This window comes from Porites lutea, chromosome 6 (assembly GCF_958299795.1).
Source record: "Porites lutea chromosome 6, jaPorLute2.1, whole genome shotgun sequence".
In the NCBI taxonomy this organism is placed as follows: Eukaryota; Metazoa; Cnidaria; class Anthozoa; order Scleractinia; family Poritidae; genus Porites; species Porites lutea.
Window position 1 is genome coordinate 21033639 of NC_133206.1, and position 21341 is coordinate 21054979.

Consider the following 21341-nt stretch of genomic DNA (forward strand, 5'->3'; position numbering starts at 1 on the left):
AGGAAGAGAATTAGTGAAGAGAATTTGAATGAAGGGGCTCGGCCCGGTTGCATAAAACGATCGTTTTCAATGTACTGTAACGCAACAAAAAAAAAATTGGAAACCGTACAGTGGAAGAAGCCAAGAAAATGAAATATTATAAAAGACTAAAATATAAACGATTTGTCCAAGTCTCAAGTCTTTTTGGCCCACAGGTTCTGAGTTATTTGCCGAAACGTTTTACGAACCTTTGTAGAGCTTCGTATGGAGACGCCATATTGGTGCACCAATATGGCCGCCGGAAATCAACAAAAGCATATGGAGTTCACTTTTGCTGTAAAAGCTCTTTCTTTTTATTCGAGAACTAGGATACGTGCGCATAAACATATCTTCTAATGCTTGAAATGGCTATAGTGCTGAAAATCAAGAGGAGAGACTTTTTTCAACGAGACAGCATTCCTATTTTGGTGTCGCGCACTGTGAAAACTCGGGAGTTCAAATCGCTGTATTTTCGAAATGAAACATGCTATGGAGATGGAAACTTGTACAAAAATTTATTTTTGTTTATCTTCAACGTAGTGTAAAGAAGAATTCGTAAAACCTCGCTATTTTGAGTTACAATTTGATGACGTCACTGTGAAAACCATCTATAGTCTCAGTTTAATAGAAGAAGGAAACTGAGGACGTAACTAGGCAATAGGCTTTGGAAACCATGCGTTTGACTGTTCACTACGTTTTCTTGATGTCTGCCGCTAATAGAATGCGCTCGCTGCCTGCAGCTGCAAAGCTATTGTGTGTGTGCTTTTTTAAAACTTTTTGGAAGACAAAGTGGCAGCCGAAAATGCAAATTTAGGGTTGGCCTTTTCGGCTAGCAACATGTAATTGGAAAGTCGCAGTAACAAGATTAGCTTAGTGCACGACCGCAATTGAGTGAAGGTAAGTTTGCTTACGAGTGTGTGAGCGAGTGCGTGAGTGACTAAGTAAACGACAACCATTCATTCATTTTATTTTTAAAAATCGTCTTTTCACAAATTTTAAAACTAATTTAATACTTCTAGGACAATCACCCCTGTTTGCATAATCTTCTCATAAGTTTTTCTTGTCAAAATTTTGTAGCAAAGATAAATTGGACAAATTAAAATTGCTGTTCTCTGCTAGGCGCTAGTACGAGAACGTTTGTTAATTTAGCTCCTAGACACCCTTGTTATCACAATGTATCATTCTATGCAACAATTTTTTTCCATTAGCCATCAAAAAATGTAAAATTCTCTCTAGTTGGATGTAATAATAAACCCTTAAGGTTGTTGTTTTTGTTGCACGATGAAATGAACGTATCCCCTTTTTAAGTTGGCAAAACGTCAGAGAGACCCTTCATGGCAAATTGTCTCAACTAATTTGTGGCTGATTGTAGTAACTTTGTTACCACTTAAAAGTCAATTTTTCTCCTCCTTGCAAACCATCAACTTCCATACGTTCGATTCGATCTCTTTGGGCAGTTTTTAAGCTGGTTTAAAAGGTTAAAACCTTTACGTTACCTTATTCGAAAAAATAAATCGGCACTCACTTTAAGGTGTTTCGATACAGTTTTTCGGAGACCATACCGATTTTCATGTTTCAATCGCCTTTAAAGTGATTTTGTTCTTGTCCGATCGCTACAAACTTTTCACCAGTGATTTTGACTATGAATTGAAATTTGTCAAAATGTAGTTTTTAGTAAAATCGATATCATTATGAGAACAATAAACAAAAAACTTTGAAATAGATAAAATCAGAGTTTTGCGCGATCTAGACCTGCTATTAAATTTTTAGCAGATAACCTCCGTGAGAAGTAAAAGATTCTGTATGTTTGAACTCAAATAAAACGAAAATATATTTCAGACCTTACATTCTAAATTGTTTAACAAAAAGTTCTGAATAACTCAAATTAATATTAAGTAGCGTCAGAAGGCTGCTTAAAAGAATTCTGTCGAGCCGTTTTAGAGATAATACAGAAAAGCGCTGAAAGTCAAAATTTAGAATAAAGTTGCACTTCGACAGGTGGTGAGAAAACAGGTTAGTTTTCAGGATCGCAGGAAAGAAAATACACCAAAATTTCCCAGCATCGAAATATGATGTTAAGCAGCCTTCTGACGCTACTTAATAGTAATGTGAGTTTTATTTAGAACTTTTTTATTAAACAATTTATCGCCGCTATTGAAAATGTAAGGTCTGAGATAAATTTACGTGTTATTTGAATTCAAAAACACAATTTTTTACTTTCTTTTTTTACTTCTATTTGCTAAACACCACACTTTACGTTCCTGGAGTCGGAGTTTTCAGTAGCAGGTCTCGATCGAGCAAAATTCGGATTTTATCGTTTTTAAAGTTTTTGTTTATTGTTGTCATAGTGATATCGATTTTACTGACAACTGCATTTTGACAAACTTCAATTCATAGTCAATCACTGGTGAAAATTTTGTAGCGATCGGACAAGAATAAAATCACTTTCAGGGTGATTGAAAAACATGTATGGTCTGCCAAGAAATGTATCGAAACACCTTAAAGAATCCCAAAATTATAATAATTTTATCTGGCATTGATTTCGGAATCAACCATCTTTCTACGCTTCAATGGAGCCAATTTTCATATTAGAGTGGTCATAGTGCTGCTGCGATACCGACCAGTGGGTGAATTAACATGTGGCGGGTCACTCCCCCCGCCCAAACATGTAAACGTGATTACATTAAAATGAAAGATTATATTGACAGGCGGGTTACCCCAAGTAAGCGGGTTACCTCACCTACCTAGGGTCCCCCACCTCCATGTAAACAGGCCTTAAGTGCAATGATTTCCTTTGGATCTTTACTGCGACGCTTCTTACGTCAACACTTTGGGTCGGTTATTTGAACAAAATCTAAGTTAGACCGCGGTTTATTTAGTTTTTTAATTTAAGATTTATTACAATTTTTTTTGGGTTTGGGAAATATCTATATGTGAAGGAAAATAGCATAGAAACAATTTGACTCATTTTACTTGATGCTCAACACCTACGCATCAACACTGATCAAATGACGTCTTCTCCCGAAGTGAGAAAATGATTTTCTGTTGATTCATTCTTCTTGGTCTTTTGGAAGAAAATGTCGGTTGAAGAATTACGTTAGCCACTTGTGGCAAATTGCTACGGTACATGTCGGTACCAGAGTTATTTTAAGTGTTCCTGTTATTATCTTAGTGAGTTATTTTACTCCTTTTATTGCTGGCTTATAAGTTTAAATGATGATCGATACTGAAGTTTTGTGCTGACATGAATTCGGTGAGAGACACGTGTCCCATTTTAGTACGCCTCCACAGAAATACAAATATAAGTTTCCCAAAAGGAACAAAGCCTTATTTACACTAAGAATTACACTATTTGACATGTTTGACCTCAACTTCACCTTTTGTTAGTATTTTCCAGGAAAAGACTACCTTCTTTTTTTTTTGACCGGTTTTAGAGTTATTTTCTCGCACTCTCGACCGCATTAATATAAGTCAGTAGTTTCTACGTAAATTAAAATATATTTCAATTACAAGAGCGAGATATCTACTATTTTTCCAGGTGCTTGCTAAGTAAACATCTATTGTTGTAATTTCTACTCTTGACCAAGTGCTGTATTTTTATTTAATTAGGACGCTCGATTTTTGCGAACACGTCAGCAGGTAATATATGGAGAAGTTTAAGCAATCATTCTCGACAAGAAGCTTAACACCTCTTGAATTTCCAACAACAACTAAGAAACTTCTCAACTGTAAATCTGACACTTTTGTTGTTAAAAATTCATGTCAAAATAAGTTATTTATAGTTTTTATATTGTTCTCTTTGTTTTGTATTGGCCACTGCAAAAGAAGCTTGATGTGTTCCAAGCAGTGCTCACATTTTTCTAAAATTATGCCAATAATTATGCTGAGTTTTTGTAAATTATGCTCTTTCAGCAAAAATGCAGAAATCTTGCTTCCGTGTTTAGCTTTAAATTTGGTAAAAACACCTCTAATAACTATGCAACAAATAACTAAATGACAAACAAAATGGGGTTATCATCGGACTATATCTCAGGATATAGACGACACCACGGTTGTGAAACATCATTGCTGCGGCTGACTGAAGATTGGAAAGGTAGCCGAGATAGGAAGGAACTGGTGGCTGTAGTGACAATGGATCTGTCAAAAGCATTTGACACCATACTGCATGCGCTGTTGCTTGCCAAACTATCAGCCTATGGTTTGAACGGCAGCGCTTGCGCGCTACTTGAGGATCACTTGAGCGGCAGGATGCAGAGGGTGAAAATTGGCGATGCATATTCTAGCTGGCAATCTGTAAGAAGAGGTGTACCACAAGGAAGTGTACTCGGACCGATTTTCTTCAATATCTTCTTAAATGACCTTCTCTATGCATGTCATCAAAGAAGTGAAGCTTCATGTATGCAGACGACGAGCAATTATATGACTCGGATTCTGATTCTATCGCCCTTGACCAGCGTATGCAGTGCGAAGTGCGGAAGGCAAATACCTGGTATACAGAAAACGGAATGATTGTCAACCCTAGCAAGCACCATGCCATTGTTCTGGAGTTCACTGATCACCAGTTCTCTTTTACCACTAAAGTCTCACCTGGCCTCCTGGGAATGACTATCGATAATCAATTGAATTTCGACAAACAAGTCTCGCTTATTTGTAAAAAAGTCAACAATCAACTGAATGTTATGGTAAGATTTCGCAAGCTTGTAAACACTTCCACCATGCTACAATTGTATAAGGACTTTGCTCTGCCACGTTTTCAGTATTGTTCTGTAGTATGGCACTTCTGTAGCTTCAGCTGTAGCTTTAGGAATAGCGAAAAACTTGAGTCATTGAATAAGCGTGCACTGCGTGTGGATTTGATGACAGGGAATCAACACACAGTCAGCTATTAAATAGAAAAGCAGCTACATCACTTAACAATCTGAGAGTACAAAGTAAGTTAATCACGATTCATAAATGTATCTATATCAATTTCTACCCCTGCGTATCTTAAGGACTTATTTACTCTGCGCTCAACGGTGTACTTTCTTAGAGGAACTGATATATTGTCATTGTATAGACCTGCTTTCACTTCTTATGGTCTTCACTCTTTTAAGTACTTTGCCTGTAAAACTTGGAACTCTCTACCTGTCTGAGAACATTAGAAAGGAGTCCATTCTGGCTGGTTTTAACGTCTCAGTAATACGAACGATCTCCTTTCATAGCACTTAGCATTAACAGATACGTAATTAGTACTTAGTGATGTTATTTTATTATTTTTAAATCTTTCTTTCTTTCTTTTTTTTCTTTTCTCGAAGATATTAGCTTTTTAGCTACCGTGTAAATTCGAGATAAAATAAAGTCATTTATTATATAAACACCAATGAAATACCAGGTGAGCTTTCGCGCGTAAACATAATATCTTCACATGTGAAAATATCACCGTTGCTAAGGCAACATATTAATAAATCGCGCCTTTCACACCAAAAAACTATTAAAGTGAAATGGTTTGGTATTTCATTGGTGTTTATATAATAAATAGAACATTACATGGCCGCTTAGAGATACGAAATTTCTCTTCTCGTGTTGAAAAATATTTCACGAGTGAGCTGCGCTCACTCGTGAAATATTTTTCAACACGAGAAGAGAAATATCGTATCTTCGCGCGGCCATGTAATATCCTCTATGTATGTATGTACATATGACTAGCAGCAGATAAACTGAAGACTTCATCTACTATAATAATGCTCAAAGTTAAAACCAGAGCTGTGAATATAATATAGATTTCTGGAGTCGGACTAATTCAAACACATTTATTTGCAACTCTGAGTTTCATGCTTCTCACGAAGCAATCATGCATGTATGTATGTATGTATTACGTAACAACAAGGACCTGTACGTCGCTGTCATCCATTTTACTGCAAATAAAAATGACAAATCAATTTTTGGTTTTACAAATTCATTTTGGGTAGTTATGTGTCAAGTTCAAAGTTTCGGCCCTTCACATTTTCGTTTGTTGTTACTGAGTTTTATTGCATTGATTTGGTCATAACTCTGAATGTTTTTCCCTGGGAATCTTGGGAAGGATAAAAAGTGATGCATGCTGTTTTGACTTCTGATGCGATCAACAAACTGGTAATTGGTCAATCTGTTTTTTTTCCACTGGGAGAAATTTCACAGAAATAAGTGCATTATCTAATCTTATACTGTGAGATCGTTTTAAAATCATAAATTTCGACTGACTTTTGGCAGGTTTAGTTATTTTTATAGATGGATCCCCAGAACAGATCAAAAAGTAGCAATAACAAATAACTGACAGAATTTTAGCGAGTTGGTTAGTAAGGTTTATAAACATTACTTTGATATAAGGTTTTTAGGGATCGCGCTACATCGCTTGTACAGAAGACAACCCTGAAGGACCGGTAAACTTTTTGATAATACTTGTTTATTAACACGTAGTGATTCTATCAGTTTTAATTTAATCAACGGGGCATCTATCTAAGAAGAACAAAATCGGCCCTTGCAGTTTAAGTATTTAAAATTATATTTAATTGGGTATTAATTCTAGCGTATTTTGTGAGCTAAAATATCTAATTCAACCTGCTCCCATTCTCAGCCAATCATGCTTACCATTTGACAGAAAAATCCGGTTGGGGTGTCGAAAGCATAATGCTAAGCGATTTACCAGTTTACCGTAGAAATGCCACATCCGTTACAGTTTGAATACAAAAAAGGGCGAATTTGTGTAGCGTGAGTCTGGAACCGAGAAGGAACCGAGAAGGAACCGAGAAATTGGTTAATGGTGAGCAACATTCCGTTTGGTTCGTACCAACCGGAATGAAAGGACTACCTCAAAACGTACTCTTCAATTTTCGGTTGGAATTTCCGAAAAGTGGCCTTACCATTTACCTTCCAATTAAGTACCTCAAACTTATTACCGCTCTTTGTCAGTTAATGCGTTGCCTACAGCTGCAAAGCTATTGTGTGTGTGTCTTATTTTAAACATTTTTGAAGATAAAGTGGCAGCCAAAAATGCAAATTTACAGCCGAGTCTTTTTTAGCCAGCTACATGCATGTAGGAAGCCAAGGTAACAAGATTAGCCTCATAAACGACGGCAATTGAGTAAACGTAAGTTTGCTTAGGACTTTGAGAGAGTTAGTGAGTAAATGATAACCATACAGTTTTCCTAAATTTATCGAAATTGCCTGTTCACAAATTGTACAACTAATTTGATACTTCAAGGAGGATAACACCCGTTTGTGTTAATTTCCTTCATTTTGAAATGTGATCCTCTCTATCGCGTTAATGTTCTTTCTTTGAAAGTTGTGTTTCATTAAATTCGCTTTAATTTAAGTCGCATCAATTTCCAATGCCTTAATTTCATGGAACGTTATTTGCCTATAGGTAGATATATATATATATATATATGTTATAGGTCAAAATTAAATTCAGGTTAAAAATTTTTAACCTAGGTTGATTCTCTAGTTCCCTCGTCTCCAAGCCATAATTATTCCTGGATTAGGGCTAGGAGACAAACGAAATTGAGCCAAATCAACCTAGGTCAGCTAGGTTAAAAAATTTTAACCTAAAATTAATTTTATTGACCTGTAACACGATGAAATGAACCTATCAGACAGCTGTGGGCAATCATCGTTCACAGGCCTTTTTCTATTTTATTGGAATATTTAAAGAGAACCTCTTCTGGGGAGGCTAATTCTGCTATCACTGTTAAACGCCCTCTTGACGCACCATTCTTAACGTTTGAATCCGTTATATTTTCTAAATTTAAAACTCCATATGCATGTTTAAAAAACGAATTAATTTTTAAACGCCGTCTGGCCGTGTGGCGAAAAAAGATGCATTTTCGATCAATGGCTATTTCAACCAAAGAGATGATCAAACATTTCAAAATAAAAACGCCGTAACTCCCCACGAGAAGAGGCAAATTGCATTTATAGTTAAAAAAGATTTACTAGTTCAGTTCGTAGTCGATGCGGAAAGGCGATGGTAAACTTTGAACGTGGTGAATACAATATGGTTTTAAAAATTCAGTGTTAGAAACTCAGATCAAAGTACTTCCGTTAGTCCCTTCCATGGTTTTTTTCAACTTTTGACATGTACCAGTTAGGGAAAATCGGTCGATATCACTAGATAAAGCGCCTTATTGTATGGTGCGGAGCAAGTTTGTGCCCCCCAACATACTAGGAAACGTCTATAAGATCTCGCGACCTTGAGGAACTATATTTTTATTTGCTTGAAACAAATCACTTTCAAACTTGGCACTTTTACTAATTTAAAGACGTTCTTTCCAGCAGAGACGACGGATTTCTGCTAACTTTTTCATAAAAAAAGTCTTGGAAAGGTCAGTCTTTTCGCAATCTCGGACCACTGCGATGTACCTGATGTATTTATAGCCTAGCCTCCATGAGTCCCTAGCAGCTCAGCGAGACAGAGTGTCCGGACAGCCAGTTAGAGTGTAAGAGTGTCTAGGCAGGCCATTTATATCTGGAGAAATTAGCCTGCGTAGCAGGCGCCGGGTTTTTAAGGGCGAAGGAAAAGGACGCGCGTGCTCTATAAAAAACTGTCAAAACTAACCAAATAAAGAAACGGGTAGCTAGTTTTTACATTCATAATAATTCTACACTCGAGTGTATATAGAATTTTGGAAATAAGTCTTACTCAATGTACGAGATCACAGGCGTTTTAATTATTATTACATGAAGAATTCAGTAGTATAAAGAGTATTATTAGTTACTTGGAATGCCTTGCTGCATGTTATAATCAGCACATTGAAAAAAACTTAGGAAATCTACGCCTTAGTCAGTCAGGAAAGATGTAAAAAAAGTTTAAAGTTTGAAAGAGAAATTATTAACAATGTGCTGCATGTTAGCATTACTATTCTAGTTGTTACAGCGACAAGAAATGATGGAAATTCCGATTGACATTTATCCTTTTCAGGAACAAACTATAAACCTGGAAAAAATCACTTTATTCACAAGACCAAAAGATGGATGAAGAAAATACTACTGTTTGTATTTTCAGTCCTAGCGGGATTGAACTGACAAGGAACAATACGGTCTCCTACATCAACAACATTCTCCTCGTTGCTGTTAATGTACCATGTGCCATTTTTGCGTGCCTTAGTAACCTCGCCGTCATGGTCACTGTCGCCAAGAACCCCTGCCTGCAGAGACCCAGCAACATTCTTCTGTGTAGCCTGGCCTTTACATATTTCCTGTCAGCGGTCATTGCTCAGCCAATATTGATCGTATGGCGACTAGCCCTTCTAAGGTCTAAGGTGCCGTGTTCAAAACAAATATTGTATTTTTATTCATATAATATTACCTATGTGCTGACAGTTTGTTTGTCTTTCTTGTACATCACAATTACGAGTTTTGATCGCCATTATGCTCTATCCAAGCCCCTGGTATATGTTACAGAAGTCACAAAAGGAGGTGAGTTTCCTCGATGTAAATTAAGTCACACAAAGTTTCCATAATAGGGAATCCGCTGAGTCTGACATGACCGTATCGCTAGCTTAACAGCCTTACTTCTCATCGAGGGCAAGTACTTTTTTTGAAGTTACCCGCTGTCCTGTTGATAGTTTCCCATCGAATCACTTTATCTTTTTGTAGAAAAACAAGAAAAATAAAGCTTAGAGGGGTACCATCATCAATGTTGCAAGACATGGATCACGTGACTAGAAGAAAATCAACCGTAAAAAAACAGAAACCGGCTCCTGTCAAAAAAAAAATATATGAATTAAAAATGAATTTCTGATTGGTATCAACTGATAAAATGGAAGTATCAGTAAGATAACAGTTGAGAAGATTTTCGAATTTCTGTGCGATCACGTTTTAAGTGAATTGATAGTATTTTGAAGGTGTCTGCCTTTAGACTTGACTGATTCAATATCATGACGATGTTATCCCGTGTCAAGATTTTTCTTGCACGCGTGGTAATAGACCTTTTTAGTTTGTATGTTTTCTTTTTGTATAGGCCGCCTTAATGCTTGTACTTCACATGTTTATAGTAAGCAAACTTGTTTTTCCGATTGATGGTAAATAGCAAAATCCTTTCACCTCAGAGATGCCCAATCAATACACCAGAATTCGAACGCGCTTAAAGCACCCTTCACTAGCACAATACCAATAGCCCATATTAAAACTCTGACATGACTCCGAGACTTTAGGGACAAAATTGCAATTTTTTCACAACTCCATTCTCTCGTAACTCCCAGAAGAGACTTGGACACAAACAAACAAACAAACAGACAGACAAACCATATAAAGAAATATGATCACAAAGCCTCGGAGTGATGTTAGATATGTTGAACGTGGGCTATTCGACTCTTTGGAAACGAAAAGGAAACTTTACAAAGTTAACTTTCGCAGAGACTTCTGGGATCGTTTATTAAGACGCGCGGTCAGCTATTGGCGAATTTTTTCCGTCCCAGAAGTCTCTACAAAGGTTAACTCGGTCCAGTTTCCTTCTCGTTTCTAAAGTGGCGAATATACTAATCTCTTATTTTTCCAATCAGGTACTATAAAAAAGGTCACCTTTGCTGGAGTGGGCTGGTTGGTACTCACAGTCCTGACTGTTTTTGTTTTACCACCGTTTATGGAGCTCATTATAATCGGCATCTGTAGTATGCTGTTTCTTTTCGCCCCACCCATCAATTACTTCAGAACGTGGCGTGCCATCGTTCATCACAATAGACAGGTGGCTAATAACGTTGTCTCCTCCCAACAGTTATCAGCGCTGGTTCATCGCGAGAAGAAAGTGTTTCGTGATATGCTCATTGTCACCGTGGTGCTTTTCACTTCACTTGTGCCAGGTCTTGTCGGTTTGATTATTGAACACTTGGGATATTCTCGAGTGCATACCATTTTTGCCCCATGGGCCTGGACAATGTCACTCGCTTTTTCAAGTATTAATCCTCTCATTTACTTTGCGCAAAATGAAAATCTGCGAAATACATTCAAGTCTATGGTTAAGATTTAGTTTAAAATGTTCCTCAAAAGTATGCTTGCGATTTGATCTCCAGTGCACTGTATTTATATGTAAAGTGCGACAGAAAGTATTGTTCTAAAAAACGGAATGGAATAAATCCCATGTGGCAGATAGGCCTTTTGCAATAGTTTGTCAAGTGATCGATTTCTGTAAACACGAAAAAAGGACGAAATAAAGAGCATATTAAAATTAGGTAACCCGTAATTTTCTGCCGTATATCTAAAAGTAGCGATTTAAAGCCGCAAAAAATTAGAAGGATATGTAAGGGGAAAAGAACCCTTGTAACCCAGTTATGGTTGAGTGGTATTTCGTACAAATTCTTTTAAATTTTGAAATTTCAAGCTGTCGTAAAATCCTTTCCTTACGCATTACAAGGCTCAGAAAATCTTAAAGAACCGGTAACAACAAGTTCTTCATAGCTGTAAGTTTGTTTGTGATTTCTCCCTAATGCACACAGACTGATAAATAAAGAGAATTCAGTACATATATTTCCAAAGACATGAAATAAATGGAGTATTAGAAATATAGAATATTTACATCATATTTAGCTTGACTTTTTTTTTATTTATTAAAACCAGAATCTATAGGTGAGGTCCTTATTCTCATTTCTTTAAGATTCTCGACAGCTGGGTGAAAAACCGATCCATCTGCACAGAATCTCCGAATCAAGTGTGTTTTTAAATCGGGAATCAGATTATGATCTGACCTGTATTCTTCCTAGCAGAGCCGTTACTTTAGATTGCTTAATCTTTTGCCCACTGAACCTAGCGTGTACCAGGCTCTCAGATAGTATAGTAGCATTAGCGGATCCAGAACTTTAGATGTAGGGGAGGAGCCGGTCATTTAGACCTTGAAATAAGGGGGGTGGTCTCAAAAAAATTTTTTTGGACCCTTCGGGCCTCATTTTGGTCTAAAAATAAGGAGGAAATAAGGAGTGTGTAGGTTTTCCCGACTGGTTTATGGGACGACGTAGACAGTAGAAGATATTTTAAATTCGCGCCAAAATCGTTCTAAAAATAAACTGGTCAGCAAAAACGCCTTGACACGAGAACATGGAAGTTGCCTCCTCCAGGTTGTGGGAACCTGACTAATGTAAATTATTTAACAATTATTGAATGAGGCTGAGTATGATCTGAAGAATTATGGAGACCGAGGAGTTGAAAAGGTATTCCGCACGTTTTACTACCAACATTCAAACCTGTCTTGCAACAAATCAGGTAGTTGCAGACTGCGAAAAGTTGTTGCAGAAAGTAGAGAGAAGTTGCACTTTTTGCAGCAAACTCTGTTCATGTTGCACGTTTTACGAGCCCAAGGCAAACTTGTTTTGCAGCAGGTACGGTGACGTAAATGTTTTTCCCCTCTCCCTCCCCCTACACCCATTCAAGTTGTTTTTGCTCTTGCTCCAATTTTTGCGCAATAACTCGATCGAAATGCGTGCTACACAGGCTACCAATCAGAATAAGCCATATTTGTTAATCGGACACAAAATTGTCCTCATTTACGTATTTACCTGCAGCGTTTCCTTTTCCTACTCGACCAAAATAAACCTATCTAACGCGGAATTTATACGAGCGTGACGAGTCAGATATATATGGAGTCTTCGGCTCGCCATTGCATCGAAATATAAATGCAGCGATGCAGATCTTACCGCTCGTTTTAAATTTTAACAGTGGGAGAAACAAGTAAAATTACTTCATTCGCATAATTGATGATTTTTACTCGTTAGCCGCGTTTATAATAATTGCTTATACTATTCCGTACTTCCGAAAGTTTAAATCAATTAACCGCGTTGGGTTGGTTTTTCAAAATATCCAAAGAAAAAACCAGTGGATTTTCCTAACCTATTAATCCACAATATTACATGACACTTAGGACGCTGAGTGTGCGTCGCTGTCCTTCATTTTGCTGTAAATAAAAATTAAAAATCAATTTTTACTTATGTACTTATGAGTCAAGTGCAAAGTTTCTGCTCGTCACACTTTCGTTCGTTATTTCTCAGTTAGCTTCAGTTACATTACATTGATTTGCAAGTGTGAAAAATGCTGATTCTTTGAGGGAATATTTGGAAGGATAAAAGTGATGCCTGCCTGTTTTTTTGAGATATAATGCGATCCACAACCTGGTAATTGGTCAATCTATTTTTCCATTGAGAGAAATTACACTGAAATTATTTTATTATTCTTAAGCTTCCACTGAAAACTGGTTATCAATAATCAATCATTTTGACTAACCTCTGATAGGTTTATTTCAGCTTAAAAACTCATCTACTACATTAAGACTGATCTTCAGAACAGATCAAACAAGCAAAATAAAAAAAAAAGTTTTGAGTTTCAGCGTTTATTAGGGCTGACCTTATAAACATTACTTTGATATAAGGTTGTTAGATATCGCGCTATATTGCCTGTAGGCCTGCAAGACGACCATGAAGGTCCGGTAACTTTTTGTTAATACTGTGGTGATCACGTTTTAATTTTAACAGTTAAGTTTCGATTTCTTCCAGCAAATTAACATTTACTTGGCCTATCTTTTGAAAAAATCGGCACTCTTTTTATAGTACTTGAAATCATGTTAGTTAATTGGGCATTAATTCTAGCCTATTTTGCGAGCTAAAATATATAATTTGGCCTGCTTCCAGTCTCAGCCAATCAGAAGAAAACTGAGAGAGTAGCCAAAGAATCAACTTTGGAAACCATGCATTCGACTGTTCACTCCGCGCGTTTTCTTGATGGCTGCTAATTAAGTACTTCAAACTGTTAATGCGTTGCCTACAGCTGCATAGCTTATTGTGTGTGTCTTTTGAAAAAACTTTTTGGAAGGTAAAGTAGCAGCCGAAAATGCAAATTTAGGGTTTTTAGCCTTTTCAGCCAGCTACATGATGTATTTGGGAAGCCTCAGTAACAGGAGTAACTTCATACACGATGACAATTGAAGTAATTGAATAACTGTAAGTTTACCTTATAATTATGAGTGACTGAGAGTGGTCAGGGAGTGAGTGGGAACGGAGTAAACGACAACTATTCAGTTCACGTAATTTCATCAAATTGCCTCTTCACAAACTGCACAACTAGGTTTAACACTTCTAGGACGATCAGTCACCTATTTGTGTAAGTCCATTTCTTGTTAAAACTTTGGAGCAAAGCTACACGGACGAAATTTTATATTTGCTGTTTCCTGCAAAGCTTTATACATTCACAACGAAATAAACGTATCGGCTGACACTGGCTGTGAATAATTCATCAATCATTGCACTGCTTTTAATTTAGGTCTCTGCTACACAGAAGCCTCTGTGGAAGAGGTTTTTTCACTGTAAAATATCGTCGTGAACTCTTCAATTTAATTTTGATGTATCATCACTTTTTGTAAAGTTCAAAACTGCTTGATTATCTAAATCTAATATGCGCGAAGGCAGCTAAGGCATTCAAAGACCATGTTAAATAAATACTAATCAAATTTTAAAGCGCCATTTGAAAAAAAAATGGTTTCAACCGATGGTCATTTAGACAAAAAGAAGTTCAAACATTTCGTAATACAGGATATTAGATGAAAGGCGGTTATAAAGTGTTGTTTTTCGTGACTGCAAAGGCACAGAAAACTCAGGTCAAAGTTTTTCCAGTTCGGACGCTCGGATATAGCCTTGCTTCCACGAGTCCCTTAGAAAAAAGATTAGAAAAATGGTTTCGAAACTATAATAGCTTTTAGGGTTTTATCGGTTATAGTAATACAGGTGCTAATAATGAGTATGTTGAATAATTGATCTTTACGTAATAAGGAAGGAAAATTTCGTGGCCAGCACAAGTTATCAGTCAGTCTTTTCACTTTAGTATTAGTTTACACGCACGAATGCTTGCTGCAATCATGAAGATAAATCTTAGGACAAGTGTTGCATTTGTGGTGCTTTTTCATACCCGCCAAATAAAACTGCGCAGGCTTAGGCCTTCCTCAACCCCACCCACAATGTTGGACACAAGTAGCGGCAATTTCTCCCGAGATTCAACATTGGGTGGGTGAGGGGGAGCAGCAACGTATTTTAAACATAGGCACGTTCAACGTGCATGAGCTATTTTGAATGCTTCAGTGTAACTATAATACTTCGGTGCAACCTTACCAAGAGTGATGAATCTACCTTTTTCATCCTAAATGTAGATTTGGTTTTTGTGCGAAATTGGGTATTGCGCTACATAAATGAAAACGCGAAACGCTCAGCTGAGTCGATCCTCAACCTATGTATTCACTTTCCTCTGTCTTTCCCAGTTACATCTGGTGCAAGTTAAACAAATTGCTAAAGTAAAATAAATTTCTACTCACCAAACGTTGATTAGAAGGAAAACTCTAAGGTTTCCTCGGAGTTTCTTAAGCCAAAATGTGACTCATCGAATACTGAATAGTTACGAAATACCAGGATTTTTATCATTGAGGTAGATGGTTGCGTCATCATAATTCACGAGGTTTTCACGTGCGATTCTACTCAGTGAACCAGTCTTTAACTCCGACAACTTATTTCTTCATGTTTTAAAAGCTATTGCTTCTTAAAAGGCAAGAGCCTTTTTTAAGGCATTGGTTACAAAACGAAACAGGTCTTCATACGTCCAAGTTACTATTTATCATTGTGAAAAGCCAATCTGCATGAGATGTACAGTCACACAGCTGGGACGTGAAAGTGTTGGACTTTGTCCCCTTTCGTGGTTCGTACGTGAGGGAATTCGAGTTATCACACAATAAACTAGTAAACAGAATTATAAAAATAACTCTTGCACACAATTTGCACGTGAAGATGTTGGTCTTTGGCCCTTTTACAATTCGTACGTTAAAAAAAGGCAAATTGTTTACTACAAAATTTTCTCAAGCGATTTTAAGAAATCACCTCGGCTTCATTACAACATCTGCAATTAAATTATGTTTCATGCAACGTCAAGGTTGATAACCTAACATTTATTAACATTTGTGAGACAGTCTTTAACTCCGACAACTTATTTCTTCATGTTTTAAAAGCTATTGCTTCTTAAAAGACAAGAGCCTTTTTTAGGGCATTGGTTACTAAACGAAACAGCTCTTTATACGTTCAAGTCACTATTACTATTGTGAAAAGCCAATCTGCATGAGATGTACAGTCACACAGATGGCACGTGAAAGTGTTGGACTTTGCCCCCTTCCGTGGTTCGTACGTGAGGGAATTCGAGTTATCACACAGTAATCGAGTAAACAGAATTATAAAAATAACTCATGCACACGATTTGCATGTGAAGATGTTGGTCTTTGGCCCTTTTACAATTCGTACTTAAAAAAAACGCAAATTGTTTACTACAAAATTTTCTCAAGCGATTTTAAGAAATCACCTCGGCCTTATTACAACATCTGCAATTAAATTATGTTTCATGCAACGTCAAGGTTGATAGCCTAACATTTATTAACTTCCAAGAAAATTATCAAACTGCCGAAATATATCTCTACTCATATCATGTTACTCCACTCAATAAAGCAGTACCTAATTATTGTGTCAACTAGCTTCTTCCAATTTTATTCCCTAACGCTACTGTTTCTACTTAAGTTTATACGCATCTTTACTAAATAAAATACGTTTCAATAACTATAATGCTTAGTATGCAGGAAGGATGTATCATGTTGTTCACTTATTATTCCTTTTTGTTGTTGTTTTGCCGGAACGAAAAAGGTCTGTTGAACTTTGTAAGCGAGAGAATAATATTTCTACAGCTTGTTTACAGGATTAACAATACTCGGTACAGCTTTTAAAAAAATAAGCTGTTTTTCAAACTTCTAAAACCACATTTTATAGGCCGCATACTTTCGAATTAAAGTCCATATCTAAATATCAATTATTGCTTCACTGGAAGAGCTTTGAAAATATATGATCGTTTATACTCTACCTTGAAGCAGGTGAAACACAACTCATAAATACGTGCGTGGTACCGTTCGCGATAGCCGAATTCGGTCAGAAATGTCTTGAAGTAGCATCCACACTAAAATATGAACCCTTAAACAGCTGCATCACTGTACACAGCGTTTGAATCATGAAGATATTTAATATAATGTTTCCAAACACCTGTAGCCGTAATAAAAGACGAACAAATTGTAAAGAATCAAGATGGCGGTCTTAAAGTGCCCTTGTTCGACCTTTAGCAATGTGATTTTTAAGTAGATGCCAAGATCTCATTGGTTCCTTAGCATCAACTCATAGTACCTTCAACCTTATTGGCTCTTGCAACAAACATCCGAACATACAAAGTTATAAAGATACAAAGTTACAAAGTTACAAAGATACAAAGCCACAAAGATACATACGCTCACACCACTGACATATGAGCTATTTTTTCAAAATAGCTCAAAAAGGGTTGCGGCAGGGCGGATAAAGGTTGGGCGGTGAAACGAGCGCGTCCGAGCAAAAAGGTGTGATGCAGTGGACTGGGACTCTGCTTAGAAATGTCGCTTGTTTTCGACTTCGGTCAGGGCTTGCGATATGATGTGGTTTGTACATTAGACACTGCCGCTGTCAGTGAATTATGGCGGCTTGAATTGTTTTCTTGCACTTCTTCCTCGTTCATTGTGCTGGTACGCTGTCTCCGAGAGGCAAATGTTGCTATTTTTTGCGGGAGGTTTAGTTGGAGTAGACAAACATCTCTTTCAAAGGGTTTCTTTTATTACTTCCAAGACTCTACCACTGAATTATATTTTCGTTCTGCTACTCGCCAATGTCGATGTTATTCCAAAACAAAAACAACTAAGTACTGTCTGAAACACGAAGGAAAATCTCATCCATGTCATTCATGGCAAAACTATAAGTGTCATAACTAGATGACGTGTATTTTATAAATGCGTGCAGCTCGTGCAAGGTGAAATTATGCTAATTTCAATCACCATCATCATTCTTTTTAATGTTGAAAAAAACATCTCAGACGTCTTTCTGTTTCTTCCAAACTTCAAAATTAGTTTTCCCCCAGTTTTTTCTGTTTACCTTGTTTTGTTTTAGAGAGAAAAACGGAGAAAAAACCTTACAACAAACCTCAATAAATTTTGTTTACATGCGGTTGCCGGATTTGCAACGCATTGCGCGAATGGCCATGGCGCGTTGCACCCGAGCAGCAAAGTTTGAAGAAGTACAACGCCACTATATCAATATATATATATCAGTCTAATTCTTTGTTATGTTATATAAAATTTATCCTCCTTTAACATATGTAAAAATTGAGGTTAAGAAGTGTTAAGCTTTTGCAAACGAAACGGCGAAAGACGATTAGGTGATATTTAATGGAAGGAAGAGGTATTCAACGCTTTCAAATTAAACTCAAATTTTGGCATTATACGACTAACAAGTTTGACTTATAGACGTACAGACACAAACATATGAAACTGTTTTATTGATATTGTTATGAAGCGAATTTATCTATTTAACATTGTAGCCTGAAATTACAGAAAGAAAATAGGATTTCCGGTTTGCAAAAAGGAAAATTTCGCCGGCCTTGAAGCGCACCGGAAGCGCGGAAAGAGCGCTCGTGCCAGTCCTACTCCGCATCACACATTAAATGAAGAGCAGAGCGCTCGTTTCACCGCCCAGCCTTTATCCGCCCTGGGTTGTAGTGACGAACACCCGCCTCGATCTGCATAATTCATCATATCATACTCAGCTTCATTCAATGACTGTTCATTTGGAGCAGGTTAAAGAATAAAAGCAAAGTCACTTTCAGAATTACTTTTGTAGTTGTTCCAGCGATACGAAATGATGGGAATTCAGTTGACATTTATTATTTTCAGGTACAAGCTAATTAAAAACAAATCACCAGATTAACAAGACCAAAAGATGAACGAAGAAAATGCCACTTTTTGTGACACCTGGAGTGGACTGACAATCGACGACACGGTTTCCTACATCAACAGCATTCTCCTTGCTACTGCCAACGCTCCTTGTGCCATTTTTGCGTTCTTTAGTAACCTTGCTGTTATTGTTACTGTCACCAAGAACCCCTCCTTACAGAGACCCAGCAACATCTTACTGTGTAGCCTGGCCTTCACGGATTTTCTTACAGCTCTCACTGCTCAGCCAATGTTTATCGTGTGGCGACTTGTCCTTCCAAATTCTAAAGAGCCGTGTTCAAACCAGCTATTGATATTTTACTTATATTATATTTCCTATGTGTTTACAGCTGGTTTGTCTTTCTTGAACGTCACAATTATGAGTTTTGATCGCCAGTATGCTGTGTCCAAGCCCCTCGTGTATATGGCAGAAGCGTCAAAAGAAGGTAGGTTTCTCCGCTGATAATAAGACAAGGAAGTCGCAAAAAGCGCCATCTTTAATTTATAGCTGTCAGAACAGGGCATTCGCAGAGCAGTATCATATGACCGTGTCGTAAGCTCAAAAATCTTACAACTCATCGAAGTCATGTGCCTTTTTGAAGTTGCCCGCTATTGTAAATCAAAGACCACGTGACTAGAAGAAAATCCATAATCATCGCTCTTATACTCAAATATCGCGCTCCCTCATAGATTTTCGAGCAAAGAAAGACTGCTCACGGTGTACAATAGGTGCTAAAACACTAAGCTCTTATTGTTTTAATCAGGTGCTATAAAGAAAGTCACCTTCGCAGGAGTGGTCTGGCTCATGTTCACGGCCTTGAATATTTTGGTTTTGCCACCTTTTATCAGAGGTCTTACCATCAGCATCTGGGGTTTGCTGTTTTTTGTTGCCCCGCCCATCAATTACGTCAGAACATGGCTCGCAATTGTCCATCACAATAGACAGGTGGCTGACAACGTTGTCTCCTCGCAACAATTAAAAGCTGTGCTTCAACGAGAGAAGAAGGTTTTTCGTGATATGCTCATTGTCACCATGGTACTGTTCGCTTCACTGGTACCAGGTATACTTGGTTCCAGTATTATGGAACACTTGGGATATTATCGGGAGCTTGCACTTTTCCTCCCATGGGCGCGGACAATGTCACTTGCTCCGTCAACTATTAATCCTCTTGTTTACTCTGTTCGAAATGAATATCTGCGAAATGCATTCAAGTCTATGGTGAACATTTAGTTTAAAAAGTTCCCTATATATAAGTATGCGTGCGATTTGATTTTCAATGCACTTACGTATGGCTAGTGACAAGATAGCAAAACTTGAATTAAGAGGATTAAGGCAGCATTCAGCAGTTAGGACAATGCTAACTTCCCATGAGTAAACATAAAGCAATTTACTTCATACGTATCCTGAGTATTTGTTTTATTAAACCAGAATCCACTACAACAGGCGAGGTTCCCATTCTCGCTCATTTCTTAAAGATTTTCAACAGCTAAGCGATAACTCAGTTTATCCGAACAGAAGCTATGCCTACTGAAAATTTGTTTTTAATTAAATCTGGAATCAGATCGTGATCTGCATTCTTCCAAGCAGAGCCGCTCATTTGTTTAATCTTTTCCCATATGAACCAAACTCTAGGTGATTCCTTGAACTGTCATCCCCACATGTGATATGACGAAAGGCATCAATACTTTTGTTGTTTCTTACTTCTTAAACTTTTTAACAATGCTTAAGGAGAGAAACAAGGAAACTGCGAACCGTGACAAAGATTTCAGGCACATAAATGAAATAAAAAAAACTAGGGTAACATTTCGTTTGAATTTCTTCAACTGGTCTTTGTTGAATTTACAATGTCGCGCATACTTACCAGTTCCAGTTCCACGGCCGTTCGTAATCGTACCATTAAAATTGGTTGGTAAGAAGAAAAGGTTCCTTCCAAAAGAACGTAACCAAGCAAAATTTTCGAAAATGTTTTATGAATGGTATGATAGACAAGGTTCCACTTTTTTCAGTGAAACTCCTGCTGGAATCTCGTCTGGTAAAGCATCCACTTATTCAAAATAGCCGCAAAATTCTGGAACCTCTCTGAAGGAGACAGTGATCCCTTTTGAAACTTTTCAATGTTTTTAACCTCATGTAAAGAATTATGAAGATCTTGGAAGGTGTTACCGACCTCGGCGGACAACACCCTCCTCGATCTCCATAATTTTTCAGATCATACTCAGCCTTATTCAATAACTTCTAAAAATGCCCCCAAATAAGCGATAATGAGAAACTGAGGACGAGGCAGCTGTTATTCTTTTTTGATCATGGTATACATAGGTCAGGTATTCCGTCAAGAAGGCCACGGTTGCCGGTCAGTTTGTTGAAGACACTGGTAAAGGAGCTCATACCCCGGAGTGAGCAAGGTTTGAAGATTTACCTTTATGATTAATAAAAAACATAATGTACCTATTTTTATCGCATATATTGCTTATTATCGCAAGGGCGGCGCAGTGGTTAGAGCACTAGCCTCCCACCAATGTGGCCAGGATT

General features: G+C 37.4%; 1 protein-coding gene across 1 annotated transcript; it reads left to right on the forward strand.

The window, feature by feature from the left end:
* Positions 1 to 18818: 18818 nt before the first annotated feature.
* LOC140942008 (trace amine-associated receptor 7e-like) lies at positions 18819 to 20042 on the forward strand. The gene is made up of 2 exons (XM_073391001.1): positions 18819 to 19257; positions 19576 to 20042. The coding sequence occupies exons 1-2, from the start codon at positions 18819 to 18821 to the stop codon at positions 20040 to 20042; spliced, it is 906 nt and encodes a 301-aa protein (XP_073247102.1).
* The last annotated feature ends 1299 nt before the right edge of the window (positions 20043 to 21341 follow it).

Coding starts and splice junctions, on each gene's coding strand:
- LOC140942008 (XM_073391001.1), top strand. CDS start 18,819: ATGAACGAAGAAAATGCCACTTTTTGTGACACCTGGAGTGGACTGACA. Junction 19,258..19,575: donor GGCAGAAGCGTCAAAAGAAG/GTAGGTTTCTCC, acceptor TGTTTTAATCAG/GTGCTATAAAGAAAGTCACC.